Source organism: Lissotriton helveticus, chromosome 9, assembly GCF_964261635.1.
Source record: "Lissotriton helveticus chromosome 9, aLisHel1.1, whole genome shotgun sequence".
In the NCBI taxonomy this organism is placed as follows: domain Eukaryota; kingdom Metazoa; phylum Chordata; class Amphibia; order Caudata; family Salamandridae; genus Lissotriton; species Lissotriton helveticus.
The window spans coordinates 826,433,650-826,459,575 of NC_136070.1; the positions used below are offsets into that span (position 1 = coordinate 826,433,650).

A 25,926-nucleotide genomic window follows, 5' to 3' on the forward strand; every position below is an offset into this window, starting at 1 on the left:
AATTTGCTCTTTGGGCGAATTATTACAGGGGCCTGGGAGGGATTATCCAGGGAGAATAGACTTTGTGATCTATGTGGAAATTGGGTGCAAGATTTAAATCATGTACTATTTGTTTGTCCCTTATTACAAACTCTACACCATCGTTTATTAGGACCTGTATTTTTAAAAAACAACATTACTACAGTGGAGGAGGGTCGGAATTGTCTATTAGCCCCGCACATCTGAATAAGATTGTGCACATTTTTAACATTTTTTTTTTTTTTAGAGATGTGTATAATGTTGAATTTAGATTTGGTATGCTAAATACGATCACTGATGGGTAGCTTACTTTCTACACTATAAACTGGAACTAGGGCAGGATATAAAACTCAAGTGCTATTTGGCCTTCCCTCACAATATGCTTAGTTTTGATAGGCAAAGATGGTTTCTACTGTGTAGCATATGTAATCAATATTGTACATGAATTCTTAGACTCTTGAATTGTATAAAGGCGGATTTTTTTAATATTAAAAAGGGACAACGTATTATGCAGTTTTGCACAGTTTCAAAATCGGATGTGGAAAGGTTTTAATATATTCGCACCTGCCATACATTAGGTTGTGTGATTATATGGAGTCATGCCTGCTTTTAACCCTCACTTGTACAGTGAAACTATAATTGTTACATCCCCAATTGTATTTTATTCTGTTATTAAGATTAATATGATATGATGCACTGTACATTTCTTTCTTTTTCATACATTTTTATGTGGAACTCACTGGACTTTCGAATCATAAATAAACTGAAACTGTGGAAACATTTTTCAATCTTTGCAATTGTAAATGTGGTGCACCTCTGGAACTTATGCTTACAGCCTCAATCCTTCTCTAGTGCAACAAGTCTAGAGGTGTCCTAAAGGTCCTTTCACAGGTTAAACAAACATGAAAACCCCTTCTGCCGGCTGTGGCCTGTGGCATTTCCATAATGTCTCCCACTGCCCCCCATATAACAGACACTTGGTGCACAGAGTACATGGGTTTATTGCCATATGGTATTTTACAACAGCTTAGCATACATTTCAGAGTTGTGGGCTGTTCCCCCACCCAGATGCTGCTGGTAGTAGCAGTAACCTCAGTCCTACTGAACTGTGGAAAAGCAAAGCATCCAGAGAGATTCTTTAAAATTCTAGCTTTGAAAACCCATAAACTCCTCTGTAACATCTCTCTCCGGTGCAGGGACACTGAACAGACAAGGAGCTCTGTACAAGGAGGGAGATAGCGGAGTGTGTCTGAACATTCCCTTTGCCCTGCTCCATGCATCGAGGAAGAGAAGGAAGAATTAAATGCAGACTAAGGCCAGCAGAGGGGCAGGAATAATACCTCCTATTGAAAATGATAGGAAGGGTCTGGAAATGTCCCACTCCTTCTTCAAAGGCCTCCTCAATGACTAATCGGATAGGTGGGAATGTAAGGAAGGACTCCAAGGACAAAGTGCATGGTAAGCACAGGTCACAATCTCAGGAACAAACACCATAGTTGGGGGGGCATGTGTCACAATCTCAGGTACGTGCACAGTTAGGTGGGCACATAAGTTTCACAGAAAAATCCATTTCTCTGCACGATGATTTTGTCAGATGCAACAAAGTACATAAGGGAGAGTATGCCCGATGGCTTTCTTTACAGAAATCCCCAATATGCAATGAATGTGTGCAGCAGGGTGGTGCCAAAGCCACAGTCAGATAAGCATAGTCACAATGGCTGTCCCAAGTGGCAGCACCTCCCCAAAAGCAAAGTCTGACATCCATCACAGGATGCTGACACGTTCAGTCAGCCCCTGCATCTCTTGATCCTCCTGGTCCAGATCGTCCTGTCCCTGCATGGGCTGAGCTCTCAGGTGGGCGGGATACTCCAGCGTGTGGTCCTCAGCAAACTGCTCCCACCGGGCATCGTCGCTCTCATGAGTGATGTATCGTTGGCCGATCTTCCCTTCCAATTCCCGGAGGTCCAGCCAAGTCTGATAATCCTGTAGTTGGGAGACAGAAAGCGATGAGGACTTGGCAGAAACAAGATCAGACTGATGAACAGAGCTTACTGCATTGCATCATAGTGTTAAGCAGTCTTAGGTGCAGCTGTGAATTTATTGAAGTTTAATTTTTGGATTTTCCACTGCAAATAACATTAAGGTAAGAACTTGAGCAACTCAACATAGTTAGTCATAGTTGCTGCCTTCACGTTTTCACTTTTGGCAAATAATTCCTTGCTGTAACCCCGTACCCATTGTGTCAGGTAAACACTAGTAATTTTAAGGAAATCACTGCCTTGGGCTAGTGGACCCGATTATTAAACACTAGTAGCATATCTTACTCTGCTGGCAACCACTAGTCTATCAAAAAAGTTCTTATTGTGACTTGGAAGTCAAGTCACTTCATTCAATTGCTTTCCTGGTCCCTGCTACTAAATTCCATTCTCTGTTGTGATCTTGCAATAAAAGTGAGGGTTGGACACAAATTGGTTTCACTAATTTTAAATATTTGAAGAAGAAAAAAACGGAAGTAGAAAAGTCAGGGCAACATTAATCAACCCAAACAAGGGAGTGTTTCTAAAGGCCAGATGTAAACCCAAACCTCTCTGAAATGCCCAAACGATTTGGATTCAGTCATGAGCGGAGACAGAAATTGAAAAGACTCGAGTAAATAAAAGACTGGTATAGCTAAAAGTAAAAGCCAGGCTTACCTTCTGACTCCCCTTAGACAGAAGCCAAGGTTAAAGACCACCTCGGTGTGAATTAATACTAGCTGTCCCTCGGTGTCCAATTCAAAACCATGTTGCAAAGCAGAGTGCAGAGTTCTTCAGGGAACAGTCTAACTTTCAACTCCCCACTGAAGAAGGATTGTACTGGGCCTTTCAGCCATTGTACTATTGGCAGAAACCTCAGAATGTGACATGCCAACAATCTCATCATTAAAACCTGATCACGCCTAAGATTCGCTATTGTGTATATGTATGTATTTATGCACAAAAAGAGCAGTGGTTTATTAACGTGAGGCCTGAATTTGACATTATAGGTCATTTAGGTAATGGCTGCCCCAGACCCCTCTTCAGAGCTTCACCACTGCCTATTTATTCATAGATCCCTTCATGATAGCTAAGCAAAACCTGAACATTGTAACTGCAATCAGTGCTCACTGCTTGACATGCCTACCAGGCAGCAGCTTACAAAACATCTTATTTCTACAGACAGAATGGGCTCTGCATTAAAGCCATGCCTGTTTATTTTTTTACAAATCCTATTATTCTAACAGCAAAATTACATAGTTCTCTTTCTTCTTGCCTCGAACAAGTAGTAGTCCAGTATTTCAATAAACAATAGTACAATATGCCAATAAACATTAGTAAAGTATTTCAATAAACATTTTCCCATTAGTAAAAAATGGGCTGTTTCACTAAAACATCTTGAAAATAAACATGCAATACAGAAAATACATAACAGACAACATTTGTAATATGTTCTATATTGCCATCTCAGATATTTGGTGACATGTACAACTGTTTGTACTTTGGCCTCAGAGTCTATGGTGTCATCAGAATCCTCAAAATGAATAAGTTACTTGCTTTTGGTAAGGCTCGGTCTAGCCATAGATTTCTTAACTTTTTGAATCATCCTAGACACTAGACGGGATCCAGATAAGCTTCCTTAGTTCCTAAGTGCCAGTGGGTGGCTCCTCTGGGTCCATTGAAACTCAGTTGCATGCCAGATATGACGGTACAGAGCCATCTATGGTTGCCACACTAATGGTAGTTCTTCTGACATAACTGACGTGAAACTGGCAGTGAGTAAAATGTAATTTGGGACCTCATTAATGATTATTTCCCATCAACGGCACACAACCTGGTGGCAAGGGTTGTTTGGTGGATGCAGGAATCGACAGGTAGACTATCCACCGGAGTGTTACAGAAGTAGTAAATCATTCTTCTGATGGCTTGCTTCTATCTGCAGATTTCATACCTTTTGAATCAGTGCCTGTAGGAAAGCGCCCTTTTAAAACGCCTCCCCCACCCCTACCCCTACCCCAACATTCTGATCCAATGCTGTTATGACTCTGAAAGTGCACTGGAGCCTGCTGTCCAGGCCCCAGTGCTCTCTCCCTAAAATGGGTATGTGTAAATTGGCAACCCTAACTGACAAAGACTTTACCCCTTTAAGTCCCTAGTATATGGTGCCAGTGGTACCGAGGGAATGAGGAGTAAAGGGGTCCCCATGGTTTGCAGCACTGTTTGTGCCACCCCAAGTGACCCAAGTAAGCTACTGACGGCATATCTGCCATTGCAGACTGCGGAGACAGTGTAAACTGCTTGAACTCAATTTTACCCTCACCATGTGTAGCAAAGTCAATGCACTATTTTAATATAGGCTAGTCTACGGAGGAAGGGTGCATTATATTAAAGGTGTGGACATGCAAGTGCAAGCTTATATATCCCCATAGTGGCCTTCGCCATTAGACACTAAGAGAGATTGAAGGTCCATGGGATAACATGGGCTGGCACCAGGCAAGCTCTAGGTTGGCAGGTCCATTATGGTACTGCCTAAATTGTCATGTTTGGTATCAAACAATGTGCCTCATAAACCCCGACATGAATCTTGTGTTGCGGATGATGTGGCATGCACCCAGGTGGCTACCTTCGAGGTTGCCCACCTGGTTGCCACAGCCTTTCCAGTACTCTAGCTGACAGGTCGTGGTTGCTGCTGCCAAGACCGTATTCTGACCTCCTGCCATGCAGAGTGATCATTCCCAGGAGTCAGAAATAACGGTTTGAGCAAGAAGGAGGTCACACCTCCCTCCCAGGATGGCAAGTGAAGTGCCACATCTAGGTAATGAGCTTCAAAGGCGACACCAGCACTGATATGAATTAGGGCTGCCCCCCAAAGCAGGAAACAACTATCCCGCCCCAGGCCATTTGCTCCCAGACAGAGGGGAAATTAGGAGGTGCACACTCCCAGAAGGCTAACCACACCTCTATGGTGGTCTGCCTCACCTGTACAGCTCAGAAAGACTTAGGCCATGTTGACAGTGGTAGAAATTGTGGGTTCTGGGTAGAAACCCACTCCCTGGATGTGGTCACCTCAGGGACTGATTAGCCGCTGGGCAAGTAGCCTATTGGCCACTTGCACCCACACCCCTAAATCTAAGATTTAAGGGCTACCCCTGACACCAGGAACTCAGTTCTAAATCAACTTGCATCAAAGAGACAAAGAAGAGACCCGTGCTTGCGACTACAGGACTTGCACAAACTAAAAGAGGGATACTCTGCACCTGTGGAAACACTCTTGTAACTGCCTGATCGAGACTCGTCCTAGGCTAAATCTCAGTTCACCCAAACAAAGGGACCCTTGTGAGAGCCTAAAGCACCCTCAGACTCCCCTGGATTAGTGACACTAGTCTCCTCAAACTGCATGTAAAGCAAGGCTCCAGATCCGAATGAATCGTTGGCCATCGGGCTCTCCAAGGAATCGCCCAAATCCAGATGGTCTAGTGCATTGTGGGTAGTGTAGTCATGCCATCCTCAAAGTTTCAGGCAGCTACCGTGTTCCCCGGGATCAACGAATGTTAAAGTAACCATCTGTTGTGCTTACCACTGCAAAGGTTTACTGATCGCCAGTCCGGCAACTGACCCCTGCACTCTACAATGCACCTAGATGGAACTCCATCGGACTTTTGTCCAACATCATCAGTGACCCCTTTGTTGTGTTTTTTGCAGCTTGGTCCCCGCAGCACTGTGTGAGCATTAAAAAGCAGCTCTCCCGCGGATCCCGTTCAGCACTATGGGCAGACAGAACAACTCTTTACTCAGGCTCCACTGGTCAGGTACAATTGAACTGACTATTGTAGCTTGGTCCTGGGACCCACATCACCTTTACCCTCCTTGGGTTCCACGCAACTCGACCTGCAAGTGACCGATTGTCACCACCACTTTTTCCCATTGATCGCAATGCAAAAGTTCAACAATACTGAATTGCTGTGATTAATCTTTCCTCCTAAAATCCATAACTCCGGTTATATGTTTCTGATCACGTTCATTTTGGTGTCTAAATTGATATAAAAATACACTTTATTTTTATAAATTGATGTCGTATTTCTATTGAATTGTGTCAGTTACTTATCACCGATGATGATCCTCACATGTGCCTCATTGCTCTTGCCCACACTCCCGGGCTGAGCAAAGGATTTATTATTGGGAATCCAAGGACTATCTTTGGGGTCTGTAAGTAATACACAGTGAGGCCTAACCAGCATCACCACATAATGCTCCACCTTCGTACAATAGCAAAGTAGTCCCTTGAACTGGAAGGTAAGACTGAGTAGTGGGCTACAAATGGAAGTCCTGCTGGACATGAGCAGGAAAAGTGAGTCTCCCAAGTAGTGCTCGGAAAAAAGCCCATCTAGTGCCCATAGAGATGAGCAAAACCGGACCGGTACTAGACACATCTCTAGTCGCAACCTTCATTCTGGTAGAATGAGCCCTCACACCCTAAGGAGGTTCCTTTTTTGGCTAGGATATATCCAAGTTTGATACAAATGACAATTTGTAAAACACGGTCTGCCTCTGGCCTGCCTTGCCCTTCTTTGCTCAGTCAAATCCAATAAACAACTGGTCATTAAGTCAGTGGCCCTATGTCCTATCAATACAGAAACTAGGAGCATGCCAATGCTCCAACTTATGCAATAATTCCTCCTTCTTAGAAGGATTCATGGAAGAAAAGAATGCAAATGTAATGGATTGCCCCATGTAAAAGTGTGACGTTACTTTCGGAGAAAGGAGGCTCACATTTTAAGAGCCAGCTTGTCTGGGAAGGTTACATATAGCAGATGAAATGACAGAGCCTGAAGCTTTCTAAAACAGGGCATGGAAGTGATCAAAACAAGGAACAAAGTTTTCAACATAAGGAACCAAAGAGTGCACTAAGGAAGTGGCTGAAAAGGTGCACATTTCAGAAAGTCAACACCAAGTTGAGCCCCCCCTACAGCATAAAAAAGGAGTGGAGGAAAACATGTGTAACAATTCTTTTCAAAAACAATTAAACACCTTGTGTGCTTTGGGTGATTGCTGTGTTAAATTACACAGACAAAAATGTAATTAAGAAACTGAGCCCTTCCTGTGGGTCTCAAACTGCATACAATGAATCATAGCAGAGAACAGAGGTCAAAGCTTTAACACTAGGCTCTGGAGGGATATCAGAGAGCCCATGGCAAGATGGCTGCACCTTAGTGCAGCTCTTCCCGCTGGGGACAATTATCGACTTAATAGTTTACCATCCACACTTTGAAATAGGGGCATGATGTGAGTAAAGCTGATGGCCTGCATACTGGGCTGAAATTGGCACCATATGAGACTGCCCGGCGCGGGCACACAACCCAGCACAAAGGAGCATCAAGGACCTTGTGCAAGATGGCGATGTGGTACCGAAGGCGGATCGGTGAGCGGAGCTGGTTGGCCGGAAGGTGTGCCCCTGCCTGTGCATGGTCTTGCAGCGCTGCCTCCCTGACAGCAGGCATCGGGCACTGGGGGCATCACAAGCCATGTAGAGAATGCAGCTGTGGAACCCTGTGTCATGCCTACAGTGGAGAATTTTCAGGGATCTTGATGCATTCCTGCCCCCCCCCCCCCCGCCCGCCACCGGGGTCGAACAGTGATGCAAGTACTGAACACAATGAGGAAAACATTCTAGTCTAGGCATGCCCGTAGGCTACATTACAATGCGCTCTCAGGCTCTGACCAGGAGCTACAACCACAGGACACCACACCTCTCGAGACTACACTACTAACCATGCAGCAGAGCCTGCAATCTATTGACATCAAGATAGAAACGTTGACTTTGAGGATGAATCATATGGTCGCAAAGCTTGATATATCACAGAAAGGAGGTAGTTCCTCTATCGGGCAGATGCACTAGTAGATGCTATCTGGCCGGATTATGTGTCACTGAGAGATCTGAATTTCAGATCACGATGCTGTTACACACGTGTTAGGGTGTCATGCTTCATCATAGGGGGCTCCTCGTCAGACCGGCGTTGCAATGTCTGACGTGCCTGGTAGCTACTTTGGTGGAGTTCTTAATATTTGAGGACGCTGTATGTGGTGGGTGCACGTGGGCAATATGAGTAGTGGATAGTGGTGTGCAGACAGTCACTTAAAATAGGCACCGGAACCCGTAAGAAATAAATGTAATTAAATATGGGTGCCAGGACTAGGTAGGAACAGTGGTGTTATCTTGTGGTCCCTAGGTACCAGGATAGCGTTATAAATGCATAATCCACATGTTTCGTGCATTTCAGGCCCAACAGTCGGGCAGCACTTCTTCAGGACCTTGATAAAATGTGGTGCCCCCTAGTGGGGCTGGCGGTCTCCCCTCTATTCGAGGATGACCTATTGAAGTATGCTGCTGGTCCCTAGTACGGAACCAGTGTGGAGTCTCCACCTCAAAGGATGGTGTCTAATACTTCATAGGCTGCGATCCGGATCATGGGCCTGGATCCAAGGGGGCCCTGTGGTGCCTAAGCCACCAGCGTCGAAGTCCTATGGCCCCCAGCCAAGTCCGCGGGGCCTGAAAGCACCCAGGTGGAGTCGGGCTGCCCAAAGATGGCATGCAACGCTTCGTAAAATTTACGAAGGTAGGGAGGGGTCGCTCCTGGTCCCGGGAAGGCCGGAGTCAATCCCGAAGACTCCACACGCGGAGCAGCAGGAGGGGAACCACCCGCACCCTGTGTTGTGTCAGCCGACGGACGAGGGGAAGTCGAAGAGCGACAATGCTGCTTCGACTTCTTCTTGTGCGGGACTTACCTGACCCAGAGCGTGAAGACTTAGACGACAAGTGGTGGTGATGGCTCCGTGATAGGCCCGCGACCTCCCTCGCAACCGGGACCTTGAGTGACGTGGAGCCGACTGCCAGGCCTCGAGGAGCTTTCGGGAGCGCTCCCACAAAGACTTCGGGCCATGGTTTGGCAGTCGGAGCACGACTTGGGGTCCTGGTCGCGCTCTAAGCAGTAGAGGCACACGTGGTGTGGCTCCGTTACCGACGTCAGTCAGGTACAGGAACTGCAGGCCTTGAAACCGGGCATACCTCGTGCACCAGGAGTTGATGAAGACGAAGACTCAAAAATTAAGTTGAGAAAAGTCGCAAAAACTCAGTCAAAAAATGACTGGGAGTACCTTTTTCTCCGGATCTGAACTTGCTGGTGCGCAAAAAGAAAGAACGGACGTTAGCGCGCGAGGGCGGTGCCTAAGTAACTTCTGCGACGTCATCCTGGCAACCACTACACCGATGACGGATGTGGAGTCGACCAACGCCACATACCGATGCGCAGGGGTACTGCTGATGAAAAACTTTCTGGATCCAGTCTGACGATGGGTGGATATTCTAAGGTAAGGAATCTATAACTAACTGTTTCATATAAAGATATGTGGGGAACACAGCAGGGATGTCCATTGTCTCCAATATAATTTGTTATTGCACTAAAACCTGGAAAAATATAGAAGAGACGTGCAGGGTACCATGCAACTCTGCCCCGACGTCCTCTGCGGGCGTGACGTCAGCGAGGTCACATATGCCCCGACGCGCTGACGTCAGTTTGCTTCGGAGAACTTTTCCGAGCCAACGCGGAGCCATCACAACAAAACTGAGGAGAGCATGAGAACAGTGTGCAAAAAAACCAGAAAGACAAAATAGAGAGAAATAAAAGGTGAGAAACTCCACCAGGTGGCACCAATGCACCAGAAGGAGACAACAACAGGCCAGAGCAGGAAAGGAGCAGAGCACCACTTTGAGGAACAACTTGTGCAAGCCAAGGCAAAAGCACCAGGCAGCAGTAAAGCACCAGAAGGCAAGAGCAGCGAAACCATAGCAAGAAAAGCGCAAACACCACTCCGTGGAACCACCTTGCAAACCAAGGCGAGAGCCATCCTGGAGACACAAGCATGTGAAAGCGCAGTGACAGAAAAAGAGAGAGAGAAAGAGAGTCTGCAACTACAACCCGAAGGGGAAGGGCCACAAGCCCGGAACAGAGTAGCAACAGTAATCCATCCCCAGTCTACACTGCCACGGATGGCCATACCTCCTGAAAGAAGGAGTAGGTCAAGGACAGGTAATCTATTCGCAGACTACAGTGCCATCTGAAAGGAACAGGAGGCCAAGGGCAGGTAAAAGAACCCCCAACGAAGAAGACAAGGTGAGGATCAGAAACTCTAACAGAGCGAAGAGCAAAAGTAGGCCCCCACGCTGGAGAGAAACCAGCTGGAGGGATGCCTGACCGGAACAAAATGAAGAATACACCCACAGAAGACAAGGCACCCAGGCGACTGCCGAAACCCAAGCAGAGAGTCCTCGCAGAACGGGGAGGAAGGGTGCGTTGTGAAGGAATTTGCGGCTAGAATCATCTCTACCAGATACATCGTTACCGAAGGTAAGTAACTTGTACATCAGCTTGAGACTACTAGCCGCAGATTCCTTAAAGTAGAATAGATACCCTAGCCATACCCAAAAGGGAGGAGGGCCTGCGAGAGAGCCTCCCCACCAGGAGACATACAGGGCCCCAAAAATGGAAGGCCATGATAACCTAGGCCCCACCAAGGGGGAACTGCCCAACACCCTGCAGGGAGAGACAGCGCCCGAAGAGCCCCAAGGAACACAAGAACCATCTCAACCCCTAGGGAGGAGAGGTAGAACCGGAGGCAGGCCCACTTGAAGAAAAGCCGCACACACTCTAGCCTCAAGCAGCGGGCAAGACAGCGACGGCTGCACCACTAGAAGTGCAGACGGAAGAGAAAGGCACAATGGCGTAGAAGAACAACAGGCCTGCACAGCCAGTAACAGACAACACCACGGAATGGTGCACCCAGGACAAGCCAAACGCCAGCCGAAGGTAGAGGCCAGGAAGGCCAAGAAGGGCAAGAAGGGCCGGGACACGCCCCAAGGGAGGGGCCGGCACACACTGATCCACGAAGGAAGTGGAACCCGGCAGAACTACAACGCAAGGCTGCAGACAGCAGGCCAGACCAGGCTAGCGACACAGTGATCCAGGAGAAAGACAGACCAGGACGCAACGCAAGCCACACCAAAACGGTCAGCAAGAGGAACACACCTGCGACATACCGTGACGCCACGGAGAGCAGAGGCCCGAAGGACGACCACACCTCCCCAGCACATGGAAGAGCTATATAATAGCTACCATTACCCCACATAGGGCATGTTACATCCCAAGAACATGGGAACCCTCTTAGGAAAACGTTTCCGCAGCAGAGGACAAACAGAAAGACCTGCGGAGGAACCGCAGATGGCTTGCCAATCACCCAACAAGAATACACAGAAGGCCTAATCTCAGGGCCAATACGGCTTAACAACAGCCAAAACCACAAATCAAAAAAGGGCCGGCCAGCTGCCAACAGCACCAAAGTCCTAACAAAGGACCTGAAGGCACATCAACCACACACAACACACAACCAGGGCTTCTCACTACAAGGCCCCAGAAAACAACGGGAGAACACCTCTCAAAACCTAGACCGACTTACAGGTCACTGAGGGGGAGAAGGAGGAGGAGGACGAAGCCCCGCAAGAAACGTCTGAATGGCAGAGTCCGCAGGGGCGTGGAACAAAAGAGTGCCATAAAAGGGAAGGTCCACCAGCCGTTCCCTAACTTTCTCCGGGAACACACTATCCCATAGCCAGGCATGTCGACCAAGGGCCACTGAAAGTCCATGGTACGACCAAGCACCTCTAATTGTACAGAGCGGAGTGAAGAATAAATGCCGCCAGCTCCCGGCCATCCAACACATGGTGCCGCAGATCAACACAGGCACCCTCCTGAGAATTGGCAGACATAAGGGACTCCACTGAATCCCACAAGCAAGAAGAGGCCATAGCCAATACACAAAAAGTGTTAAGGGCCCGCAAAGTCGCACTGGTGGAGGCGAAGATATTGCGCCCCCAGGAATCCAACCAGCGGGCCTCCCGTGATGGGGTAGACAACACCAATGGCAGCGAAGGAAAGGCTGTCTGTAAAAGAGGGCCCCTGGAAGAAGGGTGGAGGGAAAGACAGACAGGATCATGCGGAGCAGAACGGTGGCGGTGCAGAAGTTGTTGGGGCAGCGGGTCCCACGTGGCAGGCCATCCCGAAGCCGCCAAAAGAGGAGCGAAGCCTCGAAGGGAAGAAGCAGCTCCCGACCACCAGAACCCCGATGGAGGACCTCCAGAAGATGATCCGTTGGGAAATGGGTAGCTGGATCATCCATGCACAAGATTTCCGCAGCCGTGGAAACAGACCGAGTAAAGGCAGCACCCGCCTCCGTAGGGCCCCGCGGTGGGGAAAGCAGGTCCTCTGTGGTCGACGGCCGCAAGCTAAGGCAGCCGTCCCCCAGTCCAACCGGAGGAAGGAAAGGCCAAGTCCAGAAAGGGGGACCGAGGAATTGGGAGTCTGAGGCGCCTCCGGCGTAGACTGCGACCGTGGCGTGGTGATGGCGAAGAGCCGTCCCTAGAGGACGCCGGGGGAAAAGCCACGACGCGGCGACCCATCTCGGGAGAAGATGAAACCAACAACCGCCGAACCTCTGGAGAAGAGGGGGCGTACGAAGACGAATCAACGACCCGACGCCAGCCTGGCGCCGTAGAGTCTGCGACCGGCGGCAGGTCAACGCCGACCGGCGCCGAAGGAGATGCCGGAACGAACACGGCCACAACGCGCGTCGCAGGAGACCGAGGCTGGTACGGAGCCAAGGGTGCTAAGGAACGGCACCGAAAAGGTGTCGACTCGACCTCCGATGAGGCAGCCGCCTGCTTGGAGGGACGAGGGGGGCTTGGGGACATGCCCCGGCCCCTAGCCTAACACTGAGGTGCCGCCAGGGCCAGCAGCCGCCGGCGCCTGAGCGGCGCCACCTCGGCCAAGGCCCCCGCCTGGCCAGAGGACCGTGGGGGACTCGAGGACACGCCCGAGCCCCGGCAAACTCCCGGGACACCACAGGGACCCCCCCGGGGTTTGCGGTGAGGCAGAGGCGCCGTGGTCCGTAGGAGAGAACCCCGAAGGGCCGCACCCCGACAGCACCATATTCTCTGAACCTGGAGCCGAACCGGTCGGCGCCGGAGGGGACGCTGCAGAAGTCCCCGCACACGGTAAGGGATCAACAGACGTCCCAGGAGGAGAAGGAGAAGCCAAAGAGGCCTGCAGGGCCGCCACATATCTGGGCTCTAGTCGCCCCCCACGCCGGGAAATGACGGATAGAGTGGCAACGCGTGGGGCCGCACAACCCGCGGAGAACCCACGCCCCCAACAGGCCAGGGACCAGCCCTCGGGGTCAAACTGCGACACTTACCAACAGGTGAGCAACGCTCTTGCGGCCTTGGAGAAGGACTATGTCGGAGACGGAGGTTCTTGAAGCCGTCCGCGGGGGACGGACGCGGTGACGCGCTGACCTGGACATGTGTGGAGGAGTCTCATCCGGCGCACCCGCCAGGATTTCGGTTTCATTTGCTGACACGCCTCACAATCTGTGGAGTCGTGGTGCTCCCCAAACACCACATTCAGATGGGGTGAGGATCCGACATCTGGCGCGCGCAAGATGAGCACGTCTTGAAGCCCGAAGGCATTCGCACACTGTTCCCACGAAAAACGCTCAAACGTGGAAAAGGGGCCTGAAACAGGCCAGGAACATGATCCGGGTCCGCATTGCATGCGGAAAACAAGAAATCTGACATCAGCGCGCCGGGGTGGGGCTTATGTGACGTCACGCCTGTGGAGGACGTCGGGGCGGAGTCGCGTGGTACCGCACCCCCCCTGGCGCGCAGAGATGCTGGGCAAGAAAGTTTTCCGGGTCCAGTCTCACGCCTGGGGATAATTCTACGTTTCCGGGATAGTGAGTGTTCACAGTTCGCTTACCCTGAAAATGGATGTAATTGCAATTTGTAACTGTTTTTATGTGATAAATTTTAAGGTTGATCTGCCTCAAAAGTTCCTTCATTAGTTGACTAAACACCACATTTCGGTTCCACATGGGCGTTGCTGCGCTCATTTGTGTGGCTATCTTCTTGACCCTTTTTAGGAACTGTTTGATTACTGATGTAGAGGTTTTTTCCAATCTGTACCCTTATGTAGGCCACTATCGCCACCCGATGTACCCGTGGCAAATCGTAGGTTAGTCCATTGTCTTGCAGGTGTGTGAGGTATCTGATGACTGCGGTCTCTTGTGTCCTGTTCTGAAAAAGGCCTGATTTCTGGCACTACCTTGTGTATGGCTAACATTTTTATATTGTGAACCTTCTCACTTCTTTGAGAACTTCCATAGCTCTCTCTGGAAGTCCCAAATGCCCTCAGGAGCCATGCCACTACATTTGGTGTATGGTTCTGGGAGGAGGACTCTACCCCTTGCATGGAAAGCAAGTTCGGTGATGCTGGCAAGCTCAGTATGATGATGTGTGCAATCTCTATCAGTTCTGAGAAGCAGGTTTGTTTTGCCCACTGGGAGACAATGAGTATTAGTATCATCACCGATTGCTTGTCCTTGTTGATCACTAATGGCAAAAGTACGATCGGAGAAAACTGTGTGTAGATTTCCCTGACCAGATTATCAGCACTGCATTCCCATGGAAGTGGTGGAGGCAGTGCCTGGATGCCAAGGACTGACATTTTGCATTTGCTGGTGTTACGAACAGGTCTATTTCTGGTGTCCCCCATCTCTAGATCACCCGTTCCACTACTGTTTGATTCAGTTCCCAATGTGAGGTGGAGGCTTGTCTACTGAGTTAGTCTGCCTCCATGTGTCTACTCCCGGTAGATGAATTGCAGCTAATGTTATCAGAATTTGGATGTCCCACCTCCATGTTTCGTGTGCTAGTTTCGATAGGGTGAAGGACTTTGTTCCTCTCTACTTGTTGAGGAAGAACATTATTGTTGTATTGTCTGTCTGAACTTGTATCAATTTTCCCCACAATTGTTTCGGAAAGACTTTCAAGGTTAGAAACATTGTTTTTAGTTCCAGTATATTTATGTGATGCATCACTTCTTTTGGCTTTCAATCTCCTCTGATGTTGAGGCTTCCCCATGTGTGCTCCTCATACCATGTGAGAAGCGTCAGTGGGGAGGGTCACTGTCGGCGTTTGCAACATGAAAGGCCTTTTTATGGCTATTTTTTCTCTAATCCACCAAGCCACTTCCTCCTATACTTTCTGCGAGACACCCACTAGATCCTCCCAACTCCTTGTCACCTGTGACCATTGGCTCTGGATCAAGCCTTGGATCTGTCTCAAGTGTAGTTCCTGAAAGAGGGATTAGTGGTGTGCAGGAGGCCATCATCCCAAATAACTTCCCCACTTTCCTCACTGTCAGAGATTGACCCTTCTGGTAGCGGCATTCTTCCTCCAGTATTGTGCGTACCCTAGTTTCACAGGGGAAAGGTTTGCCTGTGTTGTATTGACTCTCATGCCCAGGAAGATCTTCTCATTCTGGTATCGCCAACAACTTTTCTATGTTTATGGAGAAACCAAGTCTGAGTAGTGACTCCATTACTGCTTTAATGGTGCTTCTGCATTTGTTGAAGCAACTTGTCTTTACCAACCATTCATCCAAGTCGGACACGTGTATTTCCTTACTTCTTAAGTGTGCTGCAACGTCTGGTAAGCATTTTGTGAAGACCCTGGGTGCTGACTTTATTATGGGTGGTAGTACTTTCAACTGGTAGTGTGTTTTCTCTACCACGAAGAATAGAAATTTCTTGTGTCTGCGATTCATTAGTATGTGCAAGTAGGCATCTTTGAGGTCTATGGTTGCCATGTAATCCGCCTCTCGAAATTGTGAGATGACTTCTTGCAATGTTATCTTGAATTTGTGTCTTTATGAACTTGTTTAGGAAGCAGCGGTCTGATAATAGTCGCATCCATGTTTTTGTAACAGCTCTCTCACTTCTCGGCGGAGGAATTCGTTTTCCACCTTCATATGGGTTGTTTTCTTTAATCCCTGTTTTGATGGGGGGGGGGGGGTTATGTGTTCCTTACAATAGCAATGTAGGATGGTGTCGAGTGTCCATCTGTCCAATGTGACATCCCTCCACTCCTTAAAGAAAGGCTCCTATTCTTCCCCCTACAGGTGTTGGGTGTGGGCCCTTGCTTTGTAAGTTACTTGTTTGTGGAGTCGCCTTTCTGGACGGTTGGCCTCTGCCTCTTACCCGTCCGGAAAAGGGCTGCCTGTCTGAAAGTTGGCATTGCCATTGCTGTGTTGTTGCTTGTGTCTGACTACTCTGTTGGAAAAGCTGGTGTATTGTTGCGGCCTGGAAACTCCTCCTTCCTGTCGGTTTCCTAGTGGGAGTCGCTCCTTTTCTCTTTTGCCCTCTAAATTGTAGGGCTCCCATCGATTTTGCTGTATCATTATCCTTTTCCCACTGCTGCAGGGTGTCATCCACTGTTCTGCCAAACATCTGAATTGAATGGCGTATTTATGATGTTGACCTTGAATATGACCCTGAAGCCCAAGACACTAAGCCAAGCGTCTTCTCAACGTCGTCTCTGCCACCAGCTGCCTGCTCGCCATGTCAGTGGCATTCAGTGCTGATTTCAAGAACGTATTTGAAATTATTTTGCCCTGTCCACTAGGACGTTTGCCCTCTTCTGCTATTGTTGTGGTAGATCAGAACAAGACCCTCCACATCCACAGACATACATGCGCACACGGAATCACCAATATTGGAGGACATAAGCATGCCTACTGATTCACAAATACCGATCTTTAACTTATCAGAACACACCCTATCTATACATGAAGTCAGTGTCCTCAGTAAGGGCCTCTCGTTCGTTCCGAGCTCACAAATCAATCAGTTCAAACTTAATCAGGACATTTTTTCGTAAAGTCCGTTTAAAAAAATACTTTCATATGACAGATTCTAGAGAGGCGGAATTGAACTACTCAGGATGTAAGCCTCCATCTACTTTCACACCAACTATAGACATGTTAGGCCCAGAAATCAGCATTTTTGAAAAAAATGTTATCAAAGAGTTGAACAAAATAACCAAATTTGTTCCCAAACTGTTACCTAATCTGAGTACTACAGAAAGAGAAGCATTACACATGCTACAATGCAACCCACATATCACGATCAAACCTTGTGATAAAGCAGGAGGCATTGTAGTTATGGACACGGTGAAGTATACAGAGAAAATGAAAGCCATGCTACAAGTACCCCAACACTACAGGAAAGCCAATACTGGAGGACTGCCTAAATTAAAATCCAGAATAGAAAGCACTGTCCATAAAGCCTTTGCTGATGGTTTTATTTGCCAGAAAGAAATGGACTTTCTCCTAAAGCCCAACACAGTTACACCAGTCATGTACGGTGTCCCGAAAACACACAATGATGCTACGGACCCACCGAGACCTATTGTCTCCTCTACCAACTCGTGTACAGAACCTCTGTCACAATACATTGACACCTTCTTGTGCCCTCTTACTACCCAATATGCACCCTATATTAAGGACACAGGACATATGATAGCTACATTAGAACAGGCACTCTTCAACCATGAAACACAATTTCTAGTCACACTAGACATTGAATCACTTTACACCAACATCCCCCAGGACCTAGCCATAGAGTCGGTGGCAGCACTCTTGGCTAGGACACCGGGGGATAGACCAGATTCTTTCATTCTAGAGTGCCTCTCCATAGTCTTACAAAACTACTTTTTTTAATTCAAACAGGAGCTCTACCATCAGATCAAAGGGACCAGTATGGGGGCCTCTTGTGCCCCCAGTGTAGCGAACATCTTCATGGGCGAATTTGAACGAAAGCATGTTTTCAACGAAGCAGTCCCCTTCTTTGAAAATGTGACCAAATGGCATCGATTTATTGATGACATTTTTTTCGTTTGGACAGGCTCAGAACATGAACTACATGAATTTACATCTTGGCTGAACCTAGCAGACAATAACCTTAAGTTTACATGCAATTTCTCGACCACACAAGTCGAGTTTTTGGACATCTGGATGAAAGGTGTCGAAGGTCAATTGGAAGTTACCCTCTTTAGAAAGCCCACAGCTAAAAATACCATACTTGAGCACAGCAGCTTCCACCCCCTCTGCCAGAAAGATTCAATCCCCTTTGGGGAATTCCTACGCATCCGTAGGAACTGCACTCGCATGAAGGACTTCATGCACCATGCAGAACAATTGCAAAAACACTTCATCCTACGAGGGTATCCAAGAAGACTAATTCGTCAGTCGTTGAAGAGAGCAAAATATTACAACAGGGATGCTCTCATCAGCAACAACCCAAGCAAACATCGGATAAACTAGTTTGTGTTGTGGATTATTCCAGCATTAACAACAAAATCAGACAAGTGCTAGACAAAAATTGGAAGATCCTAAACTGTAACGAAGGAGAGGAAATATTGCAAAAACCCATAGTGGCGTTCAGAAGAAACCCGAATGTCAGAGATAAACTGGTCCACAGCCGACCCAAACCGAATACTCAGTCTAGACAAACGACAATCGATGGGAGACCACTTCCTGTGGGCAATTACTAGTGTGGCAGCTGCCACGCCTGTTCTCCTGCCATAGTTACGAAGACATGGACCTATGGAGAAAAGTCTGGTCCGATTAAACAAATGTCAAACTGCAGAAGCACCAATGTGATATACCTTCTACTCTACCCATGTGGATTTGGATACATTGGTGAAACATCAAGGGAATTCCGTACCAGATACTCAGCACACAAATCTGCAATAAGAACCAACAAACAGCAAGCTCCCATGGTTAACCATTTTCACTCTCTCCACCACACCAAAATGGACATGCGCTGGATCATCCTAGAAAGGGTTAACACCATCCCTGGAAAAGATCCCAGCAAAATCAGAAAACAGAGGGAGACGTTCTGGATATTCCTATTGGACACAGTCCGCAGAGGACTCAACGAAGAGATAGTATGGGTATTTACCTGAACAATTTCCACATGAATTACATGCTTGTTAGCACTCCCGATACCCTTAGCATCTTTAATGTACTTCCCACTTGTCTTAATAAATGACCATTCTCCTTTCCTGTGTCTAATTACAATTGGACTCATCTTACCGCCAACTGTAGGAATTACATGGAGCCAACTTACAGTTCCATATCTATCTGGTAATAGTACCATTCACTCAGTGGACTGTAAGCCCGCTACATCACTGGGCAGCCATTATGTGAAACCTCTATGTAGTATCATCTGATGTTCTTGCATCTTTATTGGAGGAATTTATGAGCAAAAATGATTTACATCAGCAGTCCCGTTTTTAAGCAAAAAACCCCCCACCCCCCTTTTTTTCAAGATTTATTAGTGTGGCTGTTGTCTCACAACCTAGCATTTCACCTTATGGTCGCGTAAATCTGTTTTACTCGCTGTGAGGGGGCCCAGCACACGGCTCGGTCGTGACTATTTGGTAGCACCTACTTACATAAGATGGCGCCCACCGTGCATTCGCCCCCGCCGGCGGTGCGGTAACTTGCCTCACTTATTGTAATGGGTACTGTTACTTGGCCCGGTTATGATCAGTTGTCCTCATGCACCTATACAAGATGGCGCCCGCTATGTTTCCTTATCCGTTAACGCTCTCTCGTGATCTATGATACCAACTACTCGTGAGTTATCGCGAGAGTTTCCTCTTATATTTGCTTCTGTCCAGGGCCACATCCTGTCTGCCGCATCGGAGGACTGCAAGAATATCGTACCGTGACCATCTTGGTTATACAGGTGAGCGTGAGCCACGATATGTGGGGGACCTCGATTCTTTAAGTTAGAAACAATAGGCGCTCCCTTTTGCTTGCGACGCAATTGGAGGCGACCAGCCTACTTGTTTTTACTTTTGACTATGTGCGTAGGTCATCTAAACAATAGCATAACCTGTAGGACCTGGATTGATGTGCTTGTATTATCGTCTAGCTGTCCTTAATACTCCAGCCTTCCCCTCGCGCAGTGAGCTTTCAAAACAGTACCCCATTACTGAAGGTATTTAAGCACTTCCCTCAGAACCACATAGACCGCATCATGAGCAGAGCGTGGTAGCGCCGGCTGCACTTTAAATTGTGTAGGACCACGACAGTCAGCAGCCACAGCAGTCCAAACCTTGTGTTAAGAAATAGATCAGCAGGCTGCCACTCTTCACCAGAACAGTTGATTTGTGATAGGTATGCCAGCGAACCATTTTTTATTATCAGAAGCCCACCGCGAAACCAGCGATGATAGGTATGCCAGCGAACCGTTTTTCATTATCAGGAGTTCGTGAAATCAGTGGTGCTCATTTAGAGCAATACTTCTTTAAACACTTCACTAAGCCCTAGGGACACCTATATTCCTATTTGCATTACTAGCTGGCGATCACATTTTTTTTTAGTATATTCAATTATTACACCATGGACACCTGAGTGTAACCTACACCCGTTTATTGCACCCTACAGAAAGATGACAAGTCAACCAATCCCTAATATCTTTACAGACATCTGGAAGCACCCGAGTGGCACCGTCCAATCTATTATTGTAGGTGAGATGCCCTTTTTTATTCTGATTAGCTCCAGCTGCCCCCCTGCTGAGAAGACAGTACTGATTCTATGTGAACTTATTTTACAGCCATATACAAGGTTTCAAAGTACTAAACGTGACCTCTGACTCGCATGTCCTGGTGCAGAAAAATTTCTCTGCCAAGAGCGGCCCCAACGATCTATTCTTCTATTAAGATACTTAGTAGGTCTCCTAGACTGCTAATCTGATTCCCAGACTTTAGCCTTCAGATCTAAACGCACTACGCCTCATACATGGATATTTCATATCTCCTAGATAATTTCTGGCCCCTTGGACCAACTGGCATAACTAGGTTAAGATCCTACCCTCCAGCGACTTTGCACTGTTAGAACCAGGTTATTATCATTCTAAATATTCTCTTTCTCTTCCGTGTTTGGAATTTGGTGAAGGTTTAGCTGATTTTATCCATGTCACGATGTACTACTTCCACTGCACCTTCGGTGAAGTTTTCCAAATTCATTCTCTCCTCTGAATTGATAGATCCCCAGCCCTATGCTTTTTCAACTAATTTCTTTCACAATGGTCTGGTCACAATGTCTAGCACAGATTTATCTCTATTTCTTCCTTAACTACGCTTAGCAAGTTGCATATACAGTACAGACATTTAATAAATGTATTCTATTGCAGATGTTTTTAGAGACCCCCATCTCCTATGTTTTGGAACCCACAGTTACCCGGCCCTGATGAAGGTGACAACATCCAGCTTTCACCAAAACGCGCGTAGGCCTCCTACACACGTCTGAGAAATGGAAAAATGATCTCCCATGTTTAAATAATACATAATAGAATGTGTTGTTTCTCTCAGATGTGGTTTTGCGTTTACACTTCCCATTTAGTACGAGTCCTAGAATGTATGAGCAGAATTAATGAGAGAGAGATTGCAGGAATGACTGGTTTTGATTTTCATACATTTTTCAGTGGGGGTCGATTTAGCCTTTTTTTGTTAGAAAACTTTGTGACTTGTCTGTTTATAAAAAGCCAAAATTATTCCAATGGATTGAATATGCTACTTACCAGTATGCATCTGTTCTTGGCATGTAGGGCTGCTAACATTCATATCTTATGCATAGATCGCCGCCTAGTGTTGGGTCCGGATGATTGCACATTGTTGTCCTGGAAGAGTCTTCGAAGTATCACGAGATAGGTGGCTCCTCCCCTGGACTACAGTGCGCATGGGCATCGACTCCATCCCCAGATTGTTTTTTTCCGCCATTGGGTTCGGATGTGGTTTCGACGTCTCCGTGTCGGAACCGAAAACAACTTTGTTCTTCATAAAAAGTGTTTTTATACATTTATTTTAAAAAAAGTAAAAATTAACCATGTTTTTTGTACAAATAAAGATAGCTCAAAAAGCTAGAAATTAGTCTATCTTCTCTTGCTCCTGTGCTGTATATGCATAAATACATAGAGCTATGACCGAAGCTTATATTATATAGGCCTGTCAAGAGGTTTTCAGTTTTGGTTCTCTTTCTTCCCCCTCCTCTTAGGCCTCAAAGTAATCAGGGGGCACCTTTGTTACATATCAATTGTTGTGGTAAATGCCTCAACAATTTTCCCATCCCCCCTCCCAGTGTTGATTTGACTTTCTGTTCAGTAAGATGTTTGAATTTGTGATTGTTATTGTGTGGCGGCCCCTCTTTCGAATTTTAGCTTACCATTTCCATTCTTTTACTTTCCTTATCCGGTGGTGGTCCTGACAAAGTTGGTACAGTTGCCCTTTTCCTGGCAGTGGCCTCAATAATAGAGATGCCACTGTGTTGCCCTGTTCGTAAGCCAGATCCTTTTGAGGAATGTTTATATATTTTCTCCACCATGGGTGTCATTAACCTGCAGGTTGCTGGCTCCCTAAAGGCTTTTCTATGACGCAAGAGAGTACTGGAGGGAAAGGCTTTTGCTTTGCGAGGGCAAGACAGCCTCATGCAGGAAACTGGTCTGTGATGTTTCATCCTTTAATTGGACCACATATTCTGCTGCTCACTTAACCACTAGGTTTTACATGGCAATCTCATCCAGGGGTGAAGGCCTTTAAGGGTATGTGTCTATTCCCTCCTTTGTGGCATCTGCCTCAAGGTGCTGCCATTGATCTTCAATGACTTCAGCATCAATCATCAAGGAATGGGTCATGTGACTCTGGGTCCTCTTCTTCATAGAAGATCGCTTGTTCCTCAGTCTGTGGCAGAGATAGAGAGCTGTCTTTTAAGCAGTCTTGTTAGGCGTGTTCTTACTGGTACGCTATCTCCTTTACAGTTTTTTACAGGGTTGTTTAGCGGGTCTGAGGTCTTTACTGTACCAGCTAGCCTGCTTGGTAAATCTTATGTGGGTGTTGTTGCTGATGGGAGCTACGGTGTTGGCACAGTTGGGGATTCAATTGTTGACATTTCTGACGGTCTAGTCTAGGTTGTTGAAGGAGATGGGAAGGTGGTGTTCAGGGCGTTAATCCATGTGTCCTTTGAGGCTTTTCTTCAGCTGTGGTGGGGTGGGGGGCATTGGACAGACTGGGGGAGTCTGTCAGTGAGCTGGTAATGTTGAAGTGGGCGATGGAGTGGTCGGTCCATGTGAGTTCTGCGGTGTGACTGTACCGGACGGGGTCGCTGGAGGGGAATATTGGGGTCTAGCATTTGGCCTGCATTGTGCGTGGATGAGTTGGGCGAGTCTGATGCTGTTCATGCTGTCAAGGATGCTAGTGGTGTTAAAGTCATTGTGGGCATCATGATGGAAGTTGAGGTCGCCGAGGAACATTTTTTGTTTGAGTCTATGGCGGGAAGGGGTGGGATGAAGTTTGCCATATAGCTGCAGAAGGCTAGACATGGTCCTAGAGGACAGTAGGCGAGGGAGCCCCCTGATGGTGTTTTTTCTGTCTGTTTGAAGTCGGACGTTGAGGTGTTTCATGACTGGTGTGATGTAATTTCTGGTGGTGCATTGGATGAGTTCCTTGTGTATAATGGTGATCCCCAAGCCAGACTTGTTGATGCAGTCGCAGCGGGTGAACTCATATCCTTCAGGTATTGCATGGAAATATCAGGCATGGAAATGGAGTTGAGCAAGTTCTCAGAGAGGATGAGGATGTCGGGTGTGAGGGTGGAGATAAGGTCCTAAATCTCAGTGGTGTGATTGCATAGTGAGCGTATGTTGAGAAGGGCACATTTGAGTTGATGTTTTTGTTCAAGTGATGTGTATAGGGTGAAGTTGATAGGTAGGCCCGTGTGCGTGTCGTGTCAGATGAGGTGGGAGTGGGTGCAGGTAGAAGATCCTACTGTGGAGCCTGGGTTGGTGCGGTAGCAGTGTTCATTGCGGAGTCCAGGGTGTAGAGCTCAGCGATGGTGTATCTACAGGGGAACAGTGGTCGTGGGGATGGGTGCCAGGCGCGGACGGGCGCAGCTTTGAACGGCCACACTGCGGCCTGCATTAAGTAGGTCCTAGGATGGACGGGGCTTTTGTTGGCGAGAAGAACATTGAGTGGGAAAACCTGGGCAGGAAAACCCAGGCAGCAGTGGTATCACAATCAGGCTGGAAAAAGCAGGCACTGAACAGGCACTGAAGCCCACAGGCAAGTGACAAGCTGGGTGCTCTCTGCTCTTTGCATTCATGTTCGACATCGATCACATCTTTTTTGACCCCTGCAACTTTCCCTTCAGCGATGTTGTCCTCCTCAGCTGACAGCCCAATGTCTCTCCATGATGGAGTGGCTTACTGTCCCTGGATAGCATAGTATGCCTGCCTGTGCTTCCTCCGTGCTCTCAGCCTTTTGAATTTGAACTCTGCACAAGCCTGCCAACCTTATATGTTGTGGTCTTTCGGGAGACAGAGATAAGACTCCTGATGGTTGTCTCTCTGGGCAAACCTGTGAGGGCACTCCGGACAGAATCAGAAAGGTATGTTTTCCATCTCCTTCAGAACCGCCCCCTCCCTGCATTCTGAGGCCTTCTCTCCATTGTTATTGTAATTGTTAAATGCATTTGTAGCATGCTGGGCTACTTCAAGAGTGTCCCGGCGCAAAACCTGAGGGGATCATATATCAGAGTTTAAAACAGAAAGGTTTCTAACTTTTTCTTAAAAGTACAGGAATCTTGAATTCTGTAAATAGCCACGGGCAGTGTATTCCAACCTAGGACCGCTTTTCGAACAAGGGAGCAACCACCAAGCCTTTGCCGAAAAAAGCGTGGAATCTGGACCAATAATTGAGAAGAGGAACGCAACTGTCTTGTCGGCACATAAAAAGAGAACCTCTTTTGCAGGTAGCTGGGTCCGTGGCCGTAAAGGGCATTATGGGCAATCAACAAGACCTTAAATTTGATCCGCACCTCCAAAGGGAGCCAATGCAGGGCACGCAGATGGAGGCGCACGCTGCTCTGCCTGGGAAGATCCAGTAGCAGGCGGGCCGTCGTGTTCTGCACCACCTGGAGCTTATTCAACAAATAGCTGGGGGTCCCTGCATACAGAGCATTCGAGTAGTCCAGGCAAGACAAAATCAAAGCCTGAACCACGGTTTCCCTAGCTGCCATTAGGAGAAGAGGGAGGAACTTCCTCAAAGATCTTAAGATCCCAAAGCAGGACCCCGCCAGCTTCTTGATCTGGGTGGCAAGTTTTCCTCAAACCAAACGCCCAGGTTTTTAGTGGCAGCACCAAACAAGCACAGCAGAGGAAAACCTGAGGGCCATAATAGCTCTCTGAAATTGGAAGGAAATTTCCCATACAGAAGTATTTCAGATTTCTCTTCATTGCATTTCAGCTCGGCCTGAGCCAGCCAGCGAAATACCTAGTATTTCAAGTAGAGAGTGTTGGGCAGAGGAAACCTCAGCATGGACATCCTCCCAAGTAAACAAAAGCTGAGTGTCATCCGCATAGGCAATCACCCTAGCCCCAAATTCCTCCGCTAGATAGATCAGCGGAGTAACAATTGTTAAAGAGGAGGGGGCTTAGGGACGAGCCCTGCAGGACACCAGTAGCTACTGGTTGGGGAGAAGAGGTGCAAGGTGGAAGCCAAACCTGCTGTGACCTGTCCACCAGGAAGGAGGTAAGCCAGCTTAAGGCCGATCCAGAAATACCAATCTCTGAAAGGCGAGCAAGGAGTAGGGAGTGAGGCACAGTATCGAACGCCACTGAGAGGTCCAGCATAATCAAAGCTGCCCTCCCGCTGGCGTCCAGACACTCCCGGATTGCCTCCGACACCTCCACCAGCGCAGACTCTGTACTATAGGTGGCTCAAAAGCCAGACTGTGCTGGATGCAACAAGCAAGAGCCTTCCACATTGTCCGTGAGCTGTTTTGTGACTGCCTTTTCACACACATTGGCCAGACTAGGCAGAAGGGAGATTGGACGATAATTTCCCGGGGACAGGGCATCTAGTGAGGGCTTTTTTAAAAGGGGGATA

At 47.7% G+C, this 25,926-nt stretch overlaps 1 protein-coding gene across 1 annotated transcript in view; it reads right to left on the reverse strand.

Moving 5' to 3' along the window:
• Nucleotides 1-1,001: 1,001 nt before the first annotated feature.
• PRKD2 (protein kinase D2) overlaps nucleotides 1,002-25,926 on the reverse strand; it is a 360,755-nt gene continuing 335,830 nt past the window's right edge. Inside the window, exon 18 of the mRNA XM_078660993.1 lies at nucleotides 1,002-2,001. Coding sequence (XP_078517119.1) covers nucleotides 1,783-2,001 — 219 coding nt within the window. The 3' untranslated portion in view covers nucleotides 1,002-1,782. The remainder of the gene's footprint in view (nucleotides 2,002-25,926) is intronic.